General features: G+C 39.8%; 1 protein-coding gene and 1 non-coding gene across 6 annotated transcripts in view; both read right to left on the reverse strand.

The window, feature by feature from the left end:
• RHOT1 (ras homolog family member T1) overlaps window positions 1–19,658 on the reverse strand; it is a 62,661-nt gene that overhangs the window by 21,197 nt on the left and 21,806 nt on the right. For all 5 annotated transcript variants that reach the window (XR_005531839.1, XM_039252726.1, XM_039252745.1 and 2 more), the window contains exons 4-14: window positions 18,944–18,987; window positions 18,605–18,658; window positions 18,232–18,284; window positions 14,072–14,180; window positions 13,660–13,761; window positions 7,078–7,176; window positions 6,441–6,549; window positions 5,504–5,624; window positions 2,349–2,433; window positions 1,841–1,986; window positions 264–364 (exon numbers count right to left, since the gene is read on the reverse strand). Coding sequence is in view for 4 of the 5 variants with exons in the window: in XM_039252726.1 (XP_039108657.1) it covers window positions 264–364; window positions 1,841–1,986; window positions 2,349–2,433; window positions 5,504–5,624; window positions 6,441–6,549; window positions 7,078–7,176; window positions 13,660–13,761; window positions 14,072–14,180; window positions 18,232–18,284; window positions 18,605–18,658; window positions 18,944–18,987 (1,023 nt within the window). In the remaining variant the exon portion in view is untranslated. The remainder of the gene's footprint in view (window positions 1–263; window positions 365–1,840; window positions 1,987–2,348; window positions 2,434–5,503; window positions 5,625–6,440; window positions 6,550–7,077; window positions 7,177–13,659; window positions 13,762–14,071; window positions 14,181–18,231; window positions 18,285–18,604; window positions 18,659–18,943; window positions 18,988–19,658) is intronic.
• LOC120246779 lies at window positions 18,400–18,533 on the reverse strand. The gene has a single exon (XR_005532141.1). It is a non-coding gene; the product is annotated as a U11 spliceosomal RNA (small nuclear RNA).

Consider the following 19,658-nt stretch of genomic DNA (forward strand, 5'->3'; position numbering starts at 1 on the left):
AATGCCCACAGCCCTCCCTGATTTTCATTAGTGGAGTATCCTCAGGGGTAAACTAGAAGTAAAACCTCTATTCTTTCTTTTTTGATAAACAAAATCTAGACTCTCAACTCAAAAACAAAAACAAAAACAAAAACAAACGGCAGGGAGAACAAATAGAGCGTAGACGTGGAAGACTAACGAATGTGAGTTTCTTTTCACTCTTTTTACACCGGAATATTAAATGATGTTTCTAGGCATGAAGTGAGTAGTATTCAACTATGTACCTGTAATGGCTGAAGCCTGAGACTCCTGCTCAGTCAATATTGAATAGCCCAGATAGCCCAAATACTCCAGGCAGCGCTGGACGTCTAAATAGGTTGTGAGCCTACGAAAGGGAAGAGGTGAGAATCAGAAAGTTCCTAAATGAACATTTACAGAAAAGAAAAGTCCCAACAGCTTACATAATCTTGCCACCAGAACCAGACCACGTTTGTCAGACTCCTTTAATCTCCCACGTGCCCCCCCACGGGTTTCCCCACACCAGCATTCTCAGGGCAGAGAGGAGAGGGAGGGAAAGCAAGACTGGCAGGGGTAGGATGGGATTCCTAGGTCTACACACAGGTGAGCAGCGAGATGCTGGTAAAATGTAGGGCGAGGACATTTTACATCATCTGCTTCCCAAGGTACACAGCACACTGCAAATGCTGGCTGGTTGAGGACTTGATAATTAAATCCGAAAAGGTTTGAAAAGATGCAAAGATAACCAACAGGCCCTTGGAATTAGGTAGCCCTTCTTGTGATGTGAAAAAAGAACAGATCCTGGTGTTGAGAAAGTCACTCTCACCAAGGGTAAAGTAATAATGCCATCACGCACGACCAGAGGATGTCCTTGGTGCCCTGCATGCAATGTCAACTATGCTATATAAACAGACTGTAGACAAACCCTGACTAAAAAGTGCATTAAAACAAACAACACAGGGGCGCCAGGGTGGCTCAGTTGGTTGGGCGTCCAGCTCTTGAATTCAGCTCAGGTCCTCATCGCACGGTTCGTGGGACTGAGCCGAGTTGGGCTTCTCTCTCTCCCTCCCTCTCTGCCCCTCCCCCACTTGCCGCACTCTCTCAGAGTAAATAAAACATTTAAAAAATAAATGAAAATTAAAACAAACACGTGCCTTGCATGCGCATGGGCACTCTCTTACAATAAACATTTAAAAAAATAAATAAAAATTAAAACAACCAAAAAAACCCTCAAAATAAGTCTTCCCTGTCAAGTAAAATATGCTCTCCCCATATTCTGGAAGTGTAAGAATTGTGTAATAGCAATGAGATTTCCAGTTCCCTTAATCAAAAAAGTATGAAAATCGAGTTCAGTTTTTTTTTTTTTTTTTTTTTTTTTAATTTATTTCTAGGAGAGAGAGAGAGAGAGAGAGAGACAGCATGAGCAGGGGAGGGTCAGAGAGAGAGGGAGTCACAGACTCTGAAACAGGCTCCAGGCTCTGAGCTGGCAGTCAGCACAGAGCCCGACGCGGGGCTCGAACCCACGAACCGCGAGATCATGACCTAAGCGAAAGTCGGACGCTTAACCGACTAAGCCACCCAGGCGCCCCCGGGTTCAGTTTTGATGTAAGACTTATTACTGTTTCCCTGTACATCATCCAAAAGCAAACACATCCCTTACTGGTAAACTGATAGAACATCTAATGCTCATCTTAGACACTACATCGGCACTACAAATCCTGCTTACACATCTGTGATGGAAGCATCCTGTAACACCTGACAAACATACAAAACAATGACTGTGACACGTCATCATTTCACACAAGCCGTAACTCTAGAGGAAATGGGTGACCTCGGTACTCACGTCCACTGGGAAAGAAATCCCTGGTAGGTTATCCAGCCTCTTTCATTTGTACACACTGTGTTATTCACATCTGGTCCCCACGGTATGTAAGGAAAAACTTTAAACAAATCTTTAAGCTCATCAGGTGACAAAGCACAGTCTCTATCCTGAGGATACAGAAGGAAGTATACAAAATGTTTACACATGTAAGAGAATAATTCCCGACACAAGAGCCCCCAGTCTAGTACAGCTGAGCTTCTAAACACAAATGAAATTTTACATTTTATCAAGAAAATTCCTCTCGTGTACATAAGAAAACCTATACAAGAGTCCTTCAGAAACCAAACTTTTTTATCTTGAGAAAATAATAAAAGTAAGTAAATATTTTTGCTAGTCTAACTTAAGAAGTTTGAGCAACTCTTGGCAATGTGACATGAGCGTCCTGTAGCTAAGGGAACAGAGTTCCTTAGAATCATTTACAGAAAAATATTTTATTACAAATCAAGGAAAATTGCAGCTAAAAGCTTACCAAATCATGCTTGTCAAAGGTGCTTTGGAGAAACAAATATGCATGATGGTTTAATTCAGTAGTACAATCGGGAGGTATTTTTAGCCTGTTGATAAAAAAAAAAATTAAGAGTAAAGTAGATTAACCAAATATTACAATTTAACTTAAGAAATGAACACAAAACTGAAACAAGTCTTTTTGTGGGATGACAGCAGTTATAAAATATCTTTGCTGAAGCCATTTAGGCTTTCCCAGGAAAGTCAGCAGAGTGGGATGGCGATCCTCACAAGAGCCAAGATCATGCTCGCTCTGAGCATACATACAAAGTTTTCTTAAATTTCTGAAGGGCAGGTTGAAATGCAAATTTTACAAGTAACGCTGACTACACTGTGACGTGTTTGTTCTTCCTATGAACAAATTTTAAGTCATAACTGTGGCTTATGTCAACACTGTAATGAGTTAAAAATGATGTGAGGAGGTGATTATTTCTGCCTGATTTGACCTTTTAACCCATCCTAAGTTCGGTTCAATCAAAGGCACTGAGCTAGGTACTAGGGACACAGAAACACGACCGGCTCCCTACCTCTAGGGAACCACTTTCTAGTGGGAGACAGACCACAGACAACCCCACTATTGCCACAGAATGAGGCAAGGGGTGGACATGGGTAAGCCAAAGATGCTAGGGGAACCCACATGATGGGGGGACATCTCTGGTCTGGGGGTGGGAAGGCGACAGCTGTGTGGGGAGACATCATCACCTGCATGGAGACCTGAAGGATAAGAGGCAGTAAGTAGGTCGGGGGAGAGATAGGGAGAAAGTGAGAATACCTGGGCAAGCGCCTGGAGTAGGAACAACAGATGATTGGGGAACTATAAATGGTTTAGTATTTACTTCTAGAATGAAGGCAGCAAGTGAACAGGAGCACGGCAGATCATGAACGACCTCATATAACATGTTAAGAAGCAGGAGCTTTATCCTGGCTCAAAGAGAAATGACATGGGCAAAGCTATATATATATATATATATATATACACATATATAAATCTAGCAGCATTATGAAGGACAGAAGGAGACAGTTTAGTAAGAAGGTTAGAAAGATTCAAGGGGCGCCTGGGTGGCTCAGTCGGTTAAGCGTCCGACTTCGGCTCAGGTCATGATCTCGCGGTTCTTGGGTTCGAGCCCCACACTGGGTTCTGTGCTGGCAGCCTGTTTCAGATTCTGTGTCTCCCTCTCTCTCTGTCCCTCTCCCACTCATGTTCTGTCTCCATCTCAAAAATAAATAAAAACTATTAAAAAATTGTTTTAATAAAAAGAAAGATTCAAGTGGTGGCTTTATGGGGCAATTCTACAGAAAGTGAAAGGCAGAGAGCCTAAATAAATTGAGAAGATATTAGTGTGAGCCACAAAGCCATCAGCAATGCAGTTTTCTTACTGTCATGCTTAAGAAAGTCGGGGTGTATGGGTGGGTCAGTCGGTTAAGCGTCCGACTTCCACTCAGGTCATGATCTCACGGTTTGTGGGTTCGAGCCCTGCGTTGGGCTCTGTGCTGACTGCCAGCTCAGAGCCTGGAGCCTGTTTCAGATTCTGTGCCTCCCTCTCTCTCACGCTCTCTCTCTCTCTCTCTCTCTCTCAGAAATAAATTTTAAATATTTTTTTTTTTTTTATTTCTCAGAGAGAGAGAGAGAGAGACAGCGTGAGCAGGGGAGGGTCAGAGAGAGAGGGTGTCACAGACTGAAACAGGCTCCAGGTTCTGAGCTGGCAGTCAGCACAGAGCCCGACGCGGGGCTCGAACCCACAAACCGCGAGATCATGACCTAAGCGAAAGTCGGACGCCCAACCGACTAAGCCACCCAGGCGCCCCTCTCAGAAATAAATTTTAAAAAACATTTAAAAATAAGTAAATAAATAAATAAATTAAAATAAATTAAAAAAAAAAAGTAATAAGCGATCCCCCATAGAATTTACCTACCTATGTCAATGGCAAAGAAAACCTGACGAAAGGTCCTGGGACAAATTCGTTCATTCAAAATATTTTTATTGAAAAATCTGGGAAATTGCTTGAGCCAAGATTTACTAACTTTGACAAGTTCCAACTCAGACCTAATGGACCAGGAATCCAGCTTGAAAGAACTATGCTTTCTTGATGATGAGAAATGAAAAAAACGAGAATCTTTCTGAACCCTTACATAGACAGTGAGGGGTGCGATGCTAAAATAAAAAGGGACAGGACAATATAAAGACAATGTGCCACAGGAAAAAAAAGGGGGGGGGGCCAAAGACCTAAAAGGCTAGATCTTGGGACATCACTTCCCAGAAAAGCTACCTCCCTAGGGCACAGGCAAGGCAGCCAATAGTATGGCAGTCTCCTGTTTTAGATGACACTGGTCCGTTTCTGTTTTTAAGTTTATATACTTTTGAGAGAGACAAAGAAAGCACGAGTAGGAGAGGCGCAGACAGAGAGGGAAGGACAGAGAATCTCAAGCAGGCTCTGCACTGTCTACACGAAGCCTGATGTGGGGTTTGAACCCATAAAACTGTGAGATCATGACCTGAGCCGAAACACAGAGTCAGATGCTTAACCAACTGAGCCACCCGGGCACCCCAACACTGGTCCGTTTTTTAACAGATGTAACTTAAACATATCATTATCTAGAGGAAAAGAAGAGACAGAATGGCTATTTAAGAAACATGCTTTTTTCACCATGAGCCAAGAAAAGGCCATAAAACTTAGAAGAAGAACTACAGCACCTATGATCTCCTTCCTCAGTAAGATAAATTAAAAAAAAAAAGATACTTTTATTCTCCATGAGAAGAAGAGGAAAAGTTTATGCCATGTTATAAATCAGGAGTTCTCAACTGGGGGTGCTTTCGCTCCTGAAGGAACATTTGGGAATTTCTAGAGACAACAGTCATTTTCAGTTGTCACAGCTGGGGAAGGAGGTGTTACTGCCAACTACGGATGTGCTAAACATCCTATAATGCACAGGGCAAACTCTAGAACAAAGAACTGTCTGGTCCAACATGTCAGTGGTGCCAAAGTTGACACACCCTGCTGTAAACTTCTCTATAAACCTCAATTAGTCCTGAGTAGGTTGAAGCCTACCTAAACTGTGCACTAAATAAAACTTAGAAATACCTGGCAAGCAAAATTAATTAGAAAGCCAAAGGTACATACAAGGGGAATAAATATTCAGGTGTCAAATCCAGGTCATCATCATAACCAAACCGTCGAAGCACAGTCCAAGTAGTTTCGTGTCTCCCTCTCTGGATAAAAAGTGTGTGTAAAAAAAGAAAACCTGAAATAAAATAAATTAGTTAAGTACAGCTACGTGAACAAGGGTACAAAGTCACATGGGAGAAAAGCACATAACTCATTATGGCAAGAGTCAGATTCACGAAAACATGCTTAAAGCTCTGCATGTGGAAGGTCAAATCAAAATGAAGTTCACAGTCTCCCATGAAACACAGCTGATTTCAGAATCAGTCTGCATACACACCCAGGTCAGCAAGAGATGCCAATGGATAAAAGGGACAAAAATGAATATCAAGGAAAACACCCACATTCACCAAGTTATATGATAAAAATAAATGGAAGTCATTTTATTGACCTTTGAACTTCTTTCTGTAACAGAAAACTGTGGTTTTCAATTTCATTTCCTTCCCTGGTGGTCTACTGGTTAGGATTTGGCACTCTCAATTTCATTTCTTATTTTACTGAGGCTCTAGAATACATTCCACAAGGAGCATTTTCTACTTGGTAAAGATGTCTGGTAGACAAAACGTCTTTCCTAAAAATAATTTCTATCTAAATGATGCCTTTAAGCAGTAGGAATTTTAAGATAAATTTGTTTGTCCCAGAAATCTCTGCCCCTCAGATAGACCTCTGCATTCCTAAGAACCAAGCAATCCCCCCACCTCTAGTTTATGCTGACAGTAAGGATGACTATCTCCACCAAAGGCCTGTCTCTCTGACTCTGAGTATCCCAGTTAGATTTTGGGTGTATCAGTAAATACTAACATTTCCTTAAACTATATATAATACTATAAAGACCTTCTTCACCTTCTGCCAAAGTCTGAAAAGTTTAAAAGGGGGAAAAACACCATTCACCCACCTTTCAATGTCAACCCACTGTCAGCCACACCATCACTTATGTGTTTTCGGACTACATTCTTGACATCTTCCAGAGCTTGGGGAGCTAATGGAGTGTTGAAACAAATTCTCTAGCAAAAAGTGTAAAAATAAATTTAAAAACAAAATAGCATTAAAACCACAACTAATACAAAACATTACTCTATAAAACAACATTAAATCAGTTGTAACCAAAAGAAAGAAACAAATTCTAAATTAGAATAATCTCCACTTCGCCTTATTTACTTAAAACATACCATACATAGAAGGAAAGAAACTTTCCCTACTCTCTCCATTGCATTTCTTATACAGAGCTCTTTGTATACCCATGTTATACAAAACCCAGAAGAAAAAATAGTTCAGAGTTCAAGCTTCGTATCATCTTTAATACACCCAATGTATACCATGAAATGACAACTGTCAAGGAGTCCTCTCAATTCCTATGTATAGGAGAGCTTTATACCTCAAGTGAAGACTGAAATAGCTTGATGTGAGAGTTTTACATAAAAGAGACATGTTTATCAACATAACATTATTGAAGCCAATTAAGTTTTTTATAGCTTTTCTCATCAACCGCGCCCCCCCCCCCCAGTTATAGAAATGCCTGAAGAATAGGGTACCTGAAAGAAGTTGAGTTCAGCATCATTGAGAGTGCCATCATTATCTTGATCAGATATTTTAAATATGCGGGTGAGGGCTTTTATACAGGCTGGTTTCATCTACACATCATTGAGGAAAAAAAGTTATGTTAATTAAAATAGTTGGGATTTTGGGGGCACAGTGTTTGACTCTTGATTTCGGCTCAGGTCATGACCTTACAGTTTGTGGCTTCAAGCCCTGCATCAGGCTCCACGCTGGCAGCACAGAGCCTATTTGAGATTCTCTTTCTCTCTCTGCCTCTCTCTCAAACAAACAAAATAGTTGGGAGCACCCGGGTGGTTCAGTCAGTTAAGCATCTGACTTCAGCTCAGGTCAAGATCTCACAGTTTGTGAGTTTGAGCCCCAGATCCCACTCTCTGCTGTCAGCACAGAGCCTGCTTTGGATCTTCTGTCTCCCTCTCTCCATGCCTCTCTAGTTCGTTCTATAAACAAACAAACAAATCTTAAAAAACTAAAATTAAAAATAGCTGGGATATCAAAATATAAGTTTCATAAGCAATGCTAAGAATAATTCTGATTGTTTTCACTATCAAACATATAACATCAAATACAAGATGAAAAGTGAACTAAAGCAAAGCCATTAACTTTTATGCTCAAAGCCTTAAGTAAATGAGGCACTATTCACTTGGACCAATATACAGAATGGTCAAACTCTGCCCTTCATGACCACAAATTCTCCAAGGATAAGCAAAAAAGAAATTCATCTTTAGAGAAGATTTATTTTTCCACTCATATGGAAAAGAAATATTTATTTATGCCCTCCTTTGTTTCATAAAGACTTTGAATTGAATGGGGTGCCTGTGTGGCTCAGTCAGATAAGCATCTGACTCTCGGTTTCGGCTCAGGTCACGATCTCGCAGTTTGTGGGATGAAGCCCAACATCTGGTTCTGCACTGACAGCATGGAGCCAACTTAAATAAATAAATAAATAAATATTAATTTAATAAAAGAATTTTCAGGGTGGCTGGGTGGCTCAGTCAGTTAAGCGTCCGACTTCAGCTCACGTCATGATCTCACAGTCCATGGGTTTCAGCCCTGCATTAGGCTCTGTGCTGACAGCTGAGAGCCTGGAGCCTGCTTCAGATTCTGTGTCTCCCTCTTTCTCTGCCCCTCTCCTGCTTCTACTCTGTCTCTCTCTCTCACTTAACAATAAAATAAACGTTAAAAAAATTTTTTTAATAAAAAATAAAAAAAGAATTTGAATTGACTTATAAGGACTTTGTCTCCCAACTTCCGATTTTTCCCCCCAACTTTACTGAGGTATAACCAATTTCTGATTTTTAACCAACCTTGTAGTAGAAGACTGGGACTAAAGTTTTGGTCTGTCACGGGTGTGTGTGTGTGTGTGTGTGTCAAAGTTGGGAATTAAATGCGCCTATTCACAAACAAGTGGCAAAGCAGCACTCGTTAGAAACTATAAAAGGCTTTTACTAACTTTCTTTTACAAGAACTACTTACATTTAAAAAGGAATTTTGCCTTTTGTGATTCTATAAAACTTTTATAAGAAATGCTGCTGGAAACATATTTTGACAACTTCCTTAATTTTATTTTAGGATTTATAATGGATAGAATACTTTACTATTTATTTTTTATTTTTAATATATTTTTTTTATTTCTAGGAGAGAGAGAGAGAGACAGCGTGAGCAGGGGAGGGTCAGAGAGAGAGGGAGTCACAGACTCTGAAACAGGCTCCAGGCTCTGAGCTGGCAGTCAGCACAGAGCCCGACGCGGGGCTCGAACCCACGAACCGCGAGATCATGACCTAAGCGAAAGTCGGACGCTTAACTGACTAAGCCACCCAGGCGCCCCAATACTTTACTATTTAAAAATAAGGTCCACATGCTTCTAATTTATATAACTGCTATAGAATAAGTGCTGTCAACAATTTTGAGAAAATGAAACTTTCAGGAAGATCTCTAAACACTGTATAAACCTGGAAGGAGATCTCTTACATAAGACAGTCTGAATCAGAGAAATGAAGACGGCAAGGTGAGGAAATTTATACTTATTAACTTCAATCATACTGTTATCCAGAACAAATAATAATGATGAATTTTGATCATGCTATCAAATTGAAACGCAGAAAAGAAGTTCTTTTAAAAATATGAGACAGATGGGGTGCCTTGGCTCAGTCGGTTGAGTGTCTTAACTTTTTGGCTTGGGTCATGATCCCAAGGTTGTGGGATCGATCCCCACTTAGCTTGGAGCCTGCTTAAGACTCTCTCTCTCTTGCTGCCCCTTTCCCTAGCTCCAACACTCACTCTCTCTCTCAAAAAAAAAAGGGGGGGGCGCCCAAGTGGCTCAGTTGGTTGGGCATACAACTTCAGCTCGGGTCATGATCTCATGCTCTGTGATTTCGAGCCCCATGTCAGGCTCCGTGTTGACAGCTCGGATTGTGTGTCAATCCTGGAGCCTGCTTTGGATTGTGTGTCTCCCTCTCTCTTTCCCCACTCTCTCTCTCTCTCAAAAACAAACATTAAGAGGAAAAAAAAAAAGAAACAGTTTTCTTCCCAAGCATATATAAACAATTCCTTCTTTTTTTTTGTTTTAGGTAGGGTCTTCAAGAGAGCAATTTGATATAATGAGAAAAAGACAAAATCTAAGATATAAAGAGATTATAAAGAACTGAGAAAGGTTAAGTAAAAAATTTAAGAAGTACTCATAGGGCTTCCTCTGTAAGCATAACTAAATGGGCCATAGCTAGAATATCTACAGTCATGGGTGATTTTTTACTTAAAATGGGAAGATATAACTTCTATCAATGTGATCCTAATATTAGATATTCACAATTAATAAAGACTCCATTGTTATGCTTTATTTACTTTCCTTCTAAAAATCTGTTACATAATAAACTAAATGTTTAAAAAAGTAGCAATAGCTAGAAAAATGTAAAAAACAGAATATAAAAATAACTTTTTATTTTGTACGGGTGGTTTTTCTTCACATCATAAAAAGCTACATTAAAAAAAGGTAATTTGGAGAAAAATAAAATGATGCATTTTTCATTAAAACTTGAAATGCATCAGAAGCTAAAGGGAGATCCTTTAGGATTGAGGTATTTGCTCAATACAATATTTAAATAATAACTACCTTAAAATATAATCCAAAATAGGACTATGTTTACAAGGTATTAAAAATTGTATTTTAAGGGGTGCCTGGGTGCTCAGTTGGTTAAGCATCTGATGTCGGCTCAGGTCATGATTTCATGGTTCATGAGTTCAGGTCCCGCATCGGGCTCTGTGCTGACAGCATGGAGCATGGAGCCTGGAGCCTGCTTTGAGTTCTGTCTGTCTCTCTTAAAAATGAATAACATTAAAAGATTTTAAAAGAAAAATAAGAAAAATTTTTAAAAATAAAAAATATTTCGATAAAGCTGTAAAAAAATTTTATAGTAATAAAATAATTCAGTTTGCATCTAAGTAACTGAAACCCTCACCCAGTAAACATTATTATTATACAAGTCACATCTTCTTCATTGTTAGCTAAATAGAGACCATACAGAGTCCATCATCACTGGAGTTATTTTTTAATTTATCATCAGGCTTTAGTTTTGAATATTTTTCTGATGATTCCCCCTCAAATCTGTGTTGAAAGTTTATTATTGTTGGGGTATCTGGCTGGCTCAGTCAGTAGAGCATGCAGCCCTTAATCTCAGGATCGTGAGTTTGAGCCCCACACAGGGTACAGACCTTACTAAAAAAAAAGGTTTATTACTGTTGTGTAAAAAGGTTCTCATATAAGCTTAGACACTAAACTTGTCTATAACAAAGTTTTGTCTCTAAATAAATTATAGATTTTTGGTCAGGCAGGTCTAACTAAGGAACAAATAACAGATGGTGGTAGGTATTTTATTCTTGTGCCAGGGGAGGGGCAGGGGTGATTACCAGATTAGCAGAACTAATAATAGGCCTAGGGAAAACGTAGCAGTTAAAGCACTGAGAAAAAAAAACAGAGGAGATTTAACGTACCACTAGGCCTAGGCCTCAGGTAAATCTCTGCAGTATGAGACTGTTGCCCAAATTTCCTCAATCTGAGGATACGGTACCTGGCTGAATCAGAATGGAACTGGTGTTTTTAACAAGACTGCCGAGTGACTATTATGAGGCAAATTAGGGAAATACTGGACCAAGAGTAAATTAGAAAGAAGCATTCCAATTATGGAACAATAAATGAGGATTAAGGAAGAGTAAATCAGGGTCAGATTAAGGGATAACTCAGATTAATTACTTATACCAGGGGTCAGCATTGTTCTGTGAAGAGCCACTTAACAAATATTTTAGCCTTTGGGGGCCAATAGGCAAAATCAAGACTATCATGTATGTATAAGGGAATCAAATTTCCACAAAGTTTTTATTGACAGAATTCAAAGTGTAATAAAAATGAAGTATTGCTCTACAGGTCTACTAATAAGAAAAATGGGATTCTTTTTTGAAGAATAACATTTTGCTTAATTAGGGTTCAAAGCTAGTGTTCTCTATCATGAAGACTGATCATGTTCATGTTAGTGCTGACCTGTAATGAGATTTTACTATTTCATCTTTGAAAATAATTTTGTAGATCCATATGGACAATTCTGACACATATCCATAAACATATACTTTTAATTGAGCACATTCACTGCTTGGAAGGCATTTATAAAATTGTATTAGATTCTTTTCTTGATATTTTCCTGTTAGCATGTCATTACACTGTAGATTAACCAGTTCCAATTGAAAGCTAGGTGGAAGGTCCTCAAGTGTATAGTCAAATGGATTACAGAACAGAAAATTTCCTTTACATTTTCATCACAGTCCCCAAAAACCAATGCTGGAACTGTGGTTTGAGCTCAGAAAATATATCTGCTTTGCCATCTAAAAATGCATATGTTTCTTTTCTTGTTTTGGCATGACAGGTGATGCGCTGATAATAAAAAACTAAAATGCTACGGTACTGTGGCACCCATGGTACTCAGGCCATCAAGCTCCGCCTGTGTCAGTGCAATCAGCAGTGCATGGAGCAGATGAGGAGTGATGGGTACCCACATGCGGGCTCTGCTGCAACTACTCAACTCTGCTTTGCAGCACGAAAGCAGTCACACACACACACAAAGGAATGAGAGTGGCTGTGCCGCAGTAAAAGTTGATGTATGAACGATGAAATCTGAAAGTTGTATAATTTTCCCATATCATAAAATATTATTCCTTTGGGGTTTTTGTTCTCAGTCATCGAAAATGTGTAATATATATATTCTTGGCTCACAGGCTATATAAAAACAGGGGGCAGGCCAATTAGGTCAAGGTCAGCCAACCACTCACCTGTAATATAAACTTTTCCTGGAAAAAATCTTCAACATTTTTATTCCTTAAAAATCAGTAACAAAAACGCAACAAGCGCACGCGCGCGCGCGCACACACACACACACAAAGGGGGGGTTGGCACGGCAAAGAAATTTCTCCATGTGGAAAAACTGGAACCCGCCATTCAGTTTAGTGATTCTTCAATAAATTAAACAGAACTACCATGTGATTTAGCAATTCCACTCCTAATATACACTCAAAAGAAATGAAAACAAGTATTCAGAGTTTCGTATGAATGTTAACAACAGCTCTATTCATAATAGTCAAACAGTGGGAACAACCCAAATGCCAATTAACAGGTGAATGAATAAACAAAATGTGGAATATCCACACTAATCTATACATGTTATTTTTAATGTTTACTTATTTATTTTTGACAGAGAGAGTACGCGCAAGCGGGGTGAGGGGCAGAGAGAGAATGCTGAGCACGCTGTCAGTGCAGATAGAGCCCAATACGGAGAGACTAATCCCACAAATCAACCGTGAGATCGTGACTGAGCCAAAAGCAAGAATCAGATGCTTAAATGACTGAGCCATCCAGGCACCCCAAACTGTAGACTTAAAAAGGATGAATTTTATGGTATGTGAGTTATAACCCAATAAAAGTTAATTGCAAAAGTCTGTGGCAAATAGGTGAAGAGGATTAAGAGCACACTTATCATGCTGAGCACTGAGTAATGTACAGAACTGTGGAATCACTATATTGTACACCTAAAACTAATACATTATATTAATTATACTAGAATTAAAAAAACAATTTTTTAAAAAAAGACAAAAAAGTCTTTGGCAAATACTTTTAGATATTACTGTATTTCTTAGCTATGAAACAAAAAGGAGTATTCAAGCCGTATTACCTGCTGTCCCTGTGTCAAATTACTACACAAGGCTTTCATTTGTATGTGTTTTTAAATTTGTGAACTTTATCCTAGCAAAGCAAGCAGACCATTAATTAAGTCTCTGACTTTCTGCTATTATTGTTGCCAATTCTTTGGTTTGTTTTAATGGCATTTCCTGAAATACTATTTGATCTGGAATATTCATAGTATTTAACACGAGTATATTTGACATACCTAGAAAATGTAACTGTTTGATAGACAATAAATTTAAATTTCAGCAGTTCTGAAGAGTTCCTAAAAAATCACTACTAGAGTTACTACCTACACATTCCAGCCCCTATTAACACAGCCTGGGGGGTGAGGGGTTACCTCCTTCTCCTCTGGGCAGTACAGAGGCCCTGTAGGATGAAGAACAGCTTTCTGTGCATAATAAAAGAGCTCTGATATATTCTTCAGGTTTTTTGCTGAACACTGAAAAAAAAAAGAGTTTAAAATGTTATACTCTTAAAGCATTTATTGGAGTTAAAGACAATTTTTAATCAATGCAAGGTAATAATAAAATTGCTTGAAGAAACTGAAAAATACATTTTTCTTTGTTGATATCACAACAGTAACATCTGTTAAGAACACAGCAGCCAACTCCAAGTTCTCTGTTTTATCTCGTTCACATGAGTCCACAAATAGCAGGAAATTTATTCCATCCCACACCTTCCCACATCCTATTTCAAACCGCGGTTCAGTGAGAATTCACCAGTAGTAAATTTCAAAATCAAAGACATACCTCCACACAGGTTTCTATTTCTGTGTACTGGTTCATAATGGGAAGGATGGTCTCCATACTGCTGTATTCCACCAGATCAGATTTGTTCCCAACCAGTATCAAAGGCAGCCTGAAATAAACAGGATACGTTGCAACAATAAGGAAGGCAAAAGACCTTAAATATCTATTTTGAAGTATATAAACTCATTCTAACTCCTAAGCTTTACTTAATCCCCCCACACGAACCTCTACTGTAGTCAGCTCTGGTCCCCTGGAGACATGTTCATATTCAACAAGTATTTACTGAGTACTCCTTTTTCAAAAATCTTTAGGTTTATTTATTTTCTTTAGGAATCTCTACACCCCACGTGGGGGCTGAACTCACAACCCTGAGATTAAGAGCTGCGTGTTCTTTCAATTAAACGATCCAGGTGCTGAGTACTTTTATAAGCTAAGTACCATTCTTTTTTTTTTTTTAATTTTTTTTAATGTTTTATTTATTTCTAGGAGAGAGAGAGAGAGACAGCGTGAGCAGGGGAGGGTCAGAGAGAGAGGGAGTCACAGACTGAAACAGGCTCCAGGCTCTGAGCTGGCAGTCAGCACAGAGCCCGACGCGGGGCTAGAACCCACGAACCGCGAGATCATGACCTAAGCGAAAGTCGGACGCTTAACCGACTAAGCCACCCAGGCGCCCCAGCTAAGTACCATTCTAAGCATTAAGGATGTAAGACAAAGTCCCTGCCCATTCTAATAATGAAAATCAGAAAATGGACAAAAAGCAAATAAACAATACACTTCCAATTCCGTAAGTGCTATGAAGAAAATAAATAAGGGAATATGGCACAGAGTAATTGGAGGGGGCTAACTACATGGTAATCAGGAGGAAAGCTCTCCGACAAGGTGGTATTTGAGCCAAGCAGTGAAGGATGAAATGGAATGTGCCCTGTGAAGAGCTGGAAAGGAACTGTTCGGGAAGAAAGGACAGCACGTGCATAGAGCTCAAATTGGAAAAACATCCTGGTGAGTCCAAAGAACAGAAAAACAGAAAGAAAAATGGCAGAGTGGCTGGAAAGTATTAAGCAAAAGGAAAGAGGTGTGAAATGGGGTTGGAAAGAGGAGCGAAGGCCAGACACATTAGGTGCAGTGAGGAGTGTGCATTTTTTTATAAGTTTAAAACAAGAAGCCACTGAAGAATTACCTGTAGGGGAACAAGATGATTGATCAACATTTTAAAATGAATCATATATTGTCTTTTAGAGATACATATTGAAATATTTACAGTATGATTTGTTCAAAATGATCCCAATGGGAGGGGTAATAAATGAAACAAGATGGACCATGAATTGATAACTGATGAAACGGGATGACAGATACAGAGGGATTCATTAGATGATTCTCTCTACTTTTGTACGTTTGACTTTTTTCAATAACAAAAAGTCTTTAAAATGTGGCAGCTTGGATTAGAGCAGTGAAGATGGAGAGAAAGTATTCAGATTTGAGGTATGTTTTAGAAGCAGAACTGATAGGAGCAAGTGGTAGATTAGATATGGAAGTTGAGGGCAAGGCAGAAAATCAAGAAAAATACGTAAGTTTTTGGCTGGACAAAATGAACAGATCTCCTGTGACAGAAAAGATTGATTTGGGGGCGGGGTAGGAAGCAGGCAGGGAATTAAGGATTTTGTTTTAGACAAGTTAAATCTGACAGGCCTATCGGAAATCTAAATAGGGATTATCAAAGAGAGCTAGTCTAGTAGGGAACTGTTATTTGTACGTCCTGCAAGAGAGCTTGGAGAGAAAGCAAATCATCTTTCTGGAACTCCAAATAGCAAGAGAAATTCTTGCAAACATTTATTTACATTTATTACTCCACCCCCAACCCCAGTATGGTTATGCATTAAGGGACTGGCTCACTATATAACCCAAATATCGATTCCTAACAGAGTCAAGAGGTTTCCAATGTAGTGATCTGCAACTGAAGGTGTGCTCAAAATATTTATGGGGCTTAAAGAAATATACATGTCCAAGCCCTACTCCAAACCTACAGATTCTAAAACTCTAGGGGTGGGCCAAAGGCACCTACAGGCTTTGAAAATACCTCAGGTGACAGTGATGGACACCCCGATTAAGAACTACTGTGACAACAGTCCAAGGAAATCCTAAGGAAAAATATATGTGCAACAAATATAAACTTAAGGTATGAGGCCCAGGGAAGAAGTTACTGGGAAAGTGTAAGGTCCATATAATAAAGAAACAGACCACCTTAGGACAAGTCAACCACAAGAAAAATAAGTATGCTCATATGATTCAGGAAGGGGGGATAAAACAGCCACACCTAAGAAAGCTCAATTCAATTTTCAAACGTTAAAAGCTCCTTTCCCAGCAGGGCCACAAAACTAGCCATGGAATTTTAGGAAGCTGTCATAGTAAAACTAATTTTTTAAAATTCAATGGTCCAAATTGAATTCTGGTGCTTGATGGATCCCAGAAAAAGTGCCTTCTCTGAAGAGTCACCTCTGGAAACAGCTCAAGTGTTTAGCAAGAAGAGCAAGTGTTAGAGCATACGGCTGTGGGCTCCTCCAAGGCAGCCCTCGCTGATACACCTTCCATCTGTGTTGATGGCAATGATACTGACCTGTACTGTCCATTACCGTCACCACTAGCCTCAAGTGGACACTAGCTCCACAGGGCCATTCTTCCCCTTTCACCTTGTCAAGAAGTCACTACAAAGTTTACAGCGAAGGGGGTGCCTGGGTGGCTCAGTCAGTTGAGTGTCTGACTCTTGATTTCAGCTCAGGTCACTATCTCACGGTCATTGGAAAGGCTCTGTGCTCTCTCTGCCCCTCCCCTGCTCACACGCACACGTGTTTTCTCTCTCTCAAAATAAACAAACAAACATTAAAAAACAACAAACTTTAGAGCTATAACAAAGAGCTGCAAGACACAGCATACACAGTGTCATCTCAGTCACAAAGCTGGCCTCCGTAAGTGTATGAGGCAAGGTCAATGACCATGTTCATCTGCTTAGAACCAGATCTTTACAGTCTGAAGGCACAAAATTGTCCAATCAAAAGAGAAATCTGATTTTCCTAATGTTTAAAAATACTCAAATGCCTCATAAATAACATGTTCAATTGAATAATACTGGAAGAAAAATTTTTGGTTTCCATTTTCGCTTAAAACTCAAAACATACCCAAAACTATCGTTCTCAGAAAAAGACAGAAGGTGTGTTCCATTACTTTTTCCCCATCAAACATATATCTTCCAAAGAACTTCAAAGAAATCTCCCTGTATGAATTCCTAAATAAAGATCTCTAGCAATCTTATATGCACATTATCTCATTAGACCCTCAAAATTACAACATGTAGCCAAGACAGGTATTATCCTCTTCTCCACTACAGATGAGGAAGTAAGGCTCAGTGAAGTCAAAGAGTTAAAGCTGATTAAGTAGACAAGCCAGATCTCAAAGGTCATTCATTTTCCTCCAAGTCCCATGCTCTTATATACACCACACTGTGAGCAATCAGTGACAGAGACGGAAGGCAATGTCATTTCATTACAGAGGCACCTCCAGACAGAAGCACTTATACGACAGGTGAAGAGGAATTCCAAAGCTCAGACTTTTCTTTCTTTTCTTCTTAAACAAAAAACTTTTTTTATGTTTTATTTATTTTTGAGAAAGAGAGACGGTGTGAGCAGGGGAGGGACAGAGAGAGAGGGAGACACAGAATCTGAAGCAGGCTCCAGGCTCTGAGCTGTCAGCACAGAGCCTGACGCGAGGCTTGAACCCACGAACCATGAGATCATGACCCGAGCCGATGTCAGACGGCCAACCGACTAAGCCACCAGGCGCCCCAAGCTCAGACTTTTTAAGTGGCAGTTTGAGAAAGAGAAATAACATAAGATTAATTATCAAAATACTTAATGTCTGAAGTTGTAAATCATTATAGTACCAGAGTTCTCTTTTCTGCTTTGCTCACAAATATATGTGCTGCCTCAATTCCTCACCTAAACAGTGTGTCTGTGTATAAACAGAGAAAGACCTATAGGCAACGCAAATGTGGCAAAATGTTACTAGTGGATGTAAATGGAAGGTTTACACTGTTCATTGTACTATTTCTTGCAACTTTTCTCTTAAGTTTGAAAATTTTCAATATACCAAGTTGCAGAGAAAAAAAATACCTGCTGTCTTTGTCCGTTCTTTCATTTATGAGAGGAATCCATCGACTTGTCACCTAAAAAAAAAAATTGACAAGAGCTAAACCATGATGTGGCTCTTCTCTGAAAAATACTCTGTCCTTGGACCCCTAAAACTCTAAGTTGAGGATCAATTTTATTTTTGGTGGGGGGGAGGGCACCGGGACCAATGATCACCAGTTGCCAGGGTACCAAAAAATTATGCTTCTGAAATCTCTTGATGTCGATTCCCCACGAAGAGCAACGAAGCTGCCCTACGTGCGCCACTCACAACAGAAGCCCTTTTTTTGAGGATCAATTTTAAAGTGCCCTCACTGAAATTTAACTAAACATAGTGAAAAAAGTCACACATTCATACCTTATCAATAGAATGCTTGTTGTTAACAGCATAAACTATGCAGATGACATTTGCCTATAAGAGAAATTAATGGCATTTTAAAATAATACAAACGTAAATGATAGCATTTAATTACCAACTAGCTAATGTATTTGGGCTAAAGAAAGAATAAAATTTGAAACCTAAAAAACCCCCAAACTTAGCATGCTTCTACGGGGAAAAATTCCTAAGCAAAAATATATAGTCAAAGCAGTAACAACAATGAGCTGAAAAAGCCTGAGTGAGAGAATGAAAAAGACAAAACTCACAGAATCATAGGTGTTTTCCCACATAAAAACCTGCAGCTATTTTCTAACTCACCTGTGATATCTCTTGATGAAGTTGTTCATCACTCTGTTCTGCCTCTACAAATGACAAAGTCAAAAAACGGCCACTATTTTAAACAGTTTCATAAGAATGAATGACAAAGCTACCATCTACATGGCCCCCCTCCAGCATCCCCCGTCCCTCGTGTCACCTACACAGTGTGGGGCCAGATGAGGCGAGAAGACAAGGGCAAGCCCGGGAAAGGGACAAGCTGGGCTCCGATAAGGAAGCTGGCTGGCACTGAAAGACGAGTCTACCAGCGGCCAGCTCAGGCACACAAGAGCAGAAGGCACTGTGTGATAAATCTAGGCCAGCATCTGATCCTTGAGAAGGGTCAGGCCGAAGAGATCAGAAACCAAGCCCGAAGACTCGGTGGAGGAGTCAGAAGTCCAGACAAAGAATCCATACACACCAGGGCAGAAGGCCAGGTGAGAATCTGGGCAATACAAGCTCAAGAGCTTGTATCTTAAGGGAGCAGGCCCCAGAGGCAAAACTGTAGCCTGGCAGGGGCGCCTGGGTGGCTTAGTCGGTTAAGCGTCCGACTTTCGCTTAGGTCATGATCTCGCGGTTCGTGGTTCGAGCCCCGCGTCGGGCTCTGTGCTGACTGCCAGCTCAGAGCCTGGAGCCTGTTTCAGTCTGTGACTCCCTCTCTCTCTGACCCTCCCCTGCTCACGCTGTCTCTCTCTCTCGTCTAGAAATAAATAAAAAA

Source organism: Hyaena hyaena, unplaced genomic scaffold (genome assembly GCF_003009895.1).
Source record: "Hyaena hyaena isolate Hyena2069 unplaced genomic scaffold, ASM300989v1 scaffold_10, whole genome shotgun sequence".
NCBI lineage: Eukaryota > Metazoa > Chordata > Mammalia > Carnivora > Hyaenidae > Hyaena > Hyaena hyaena.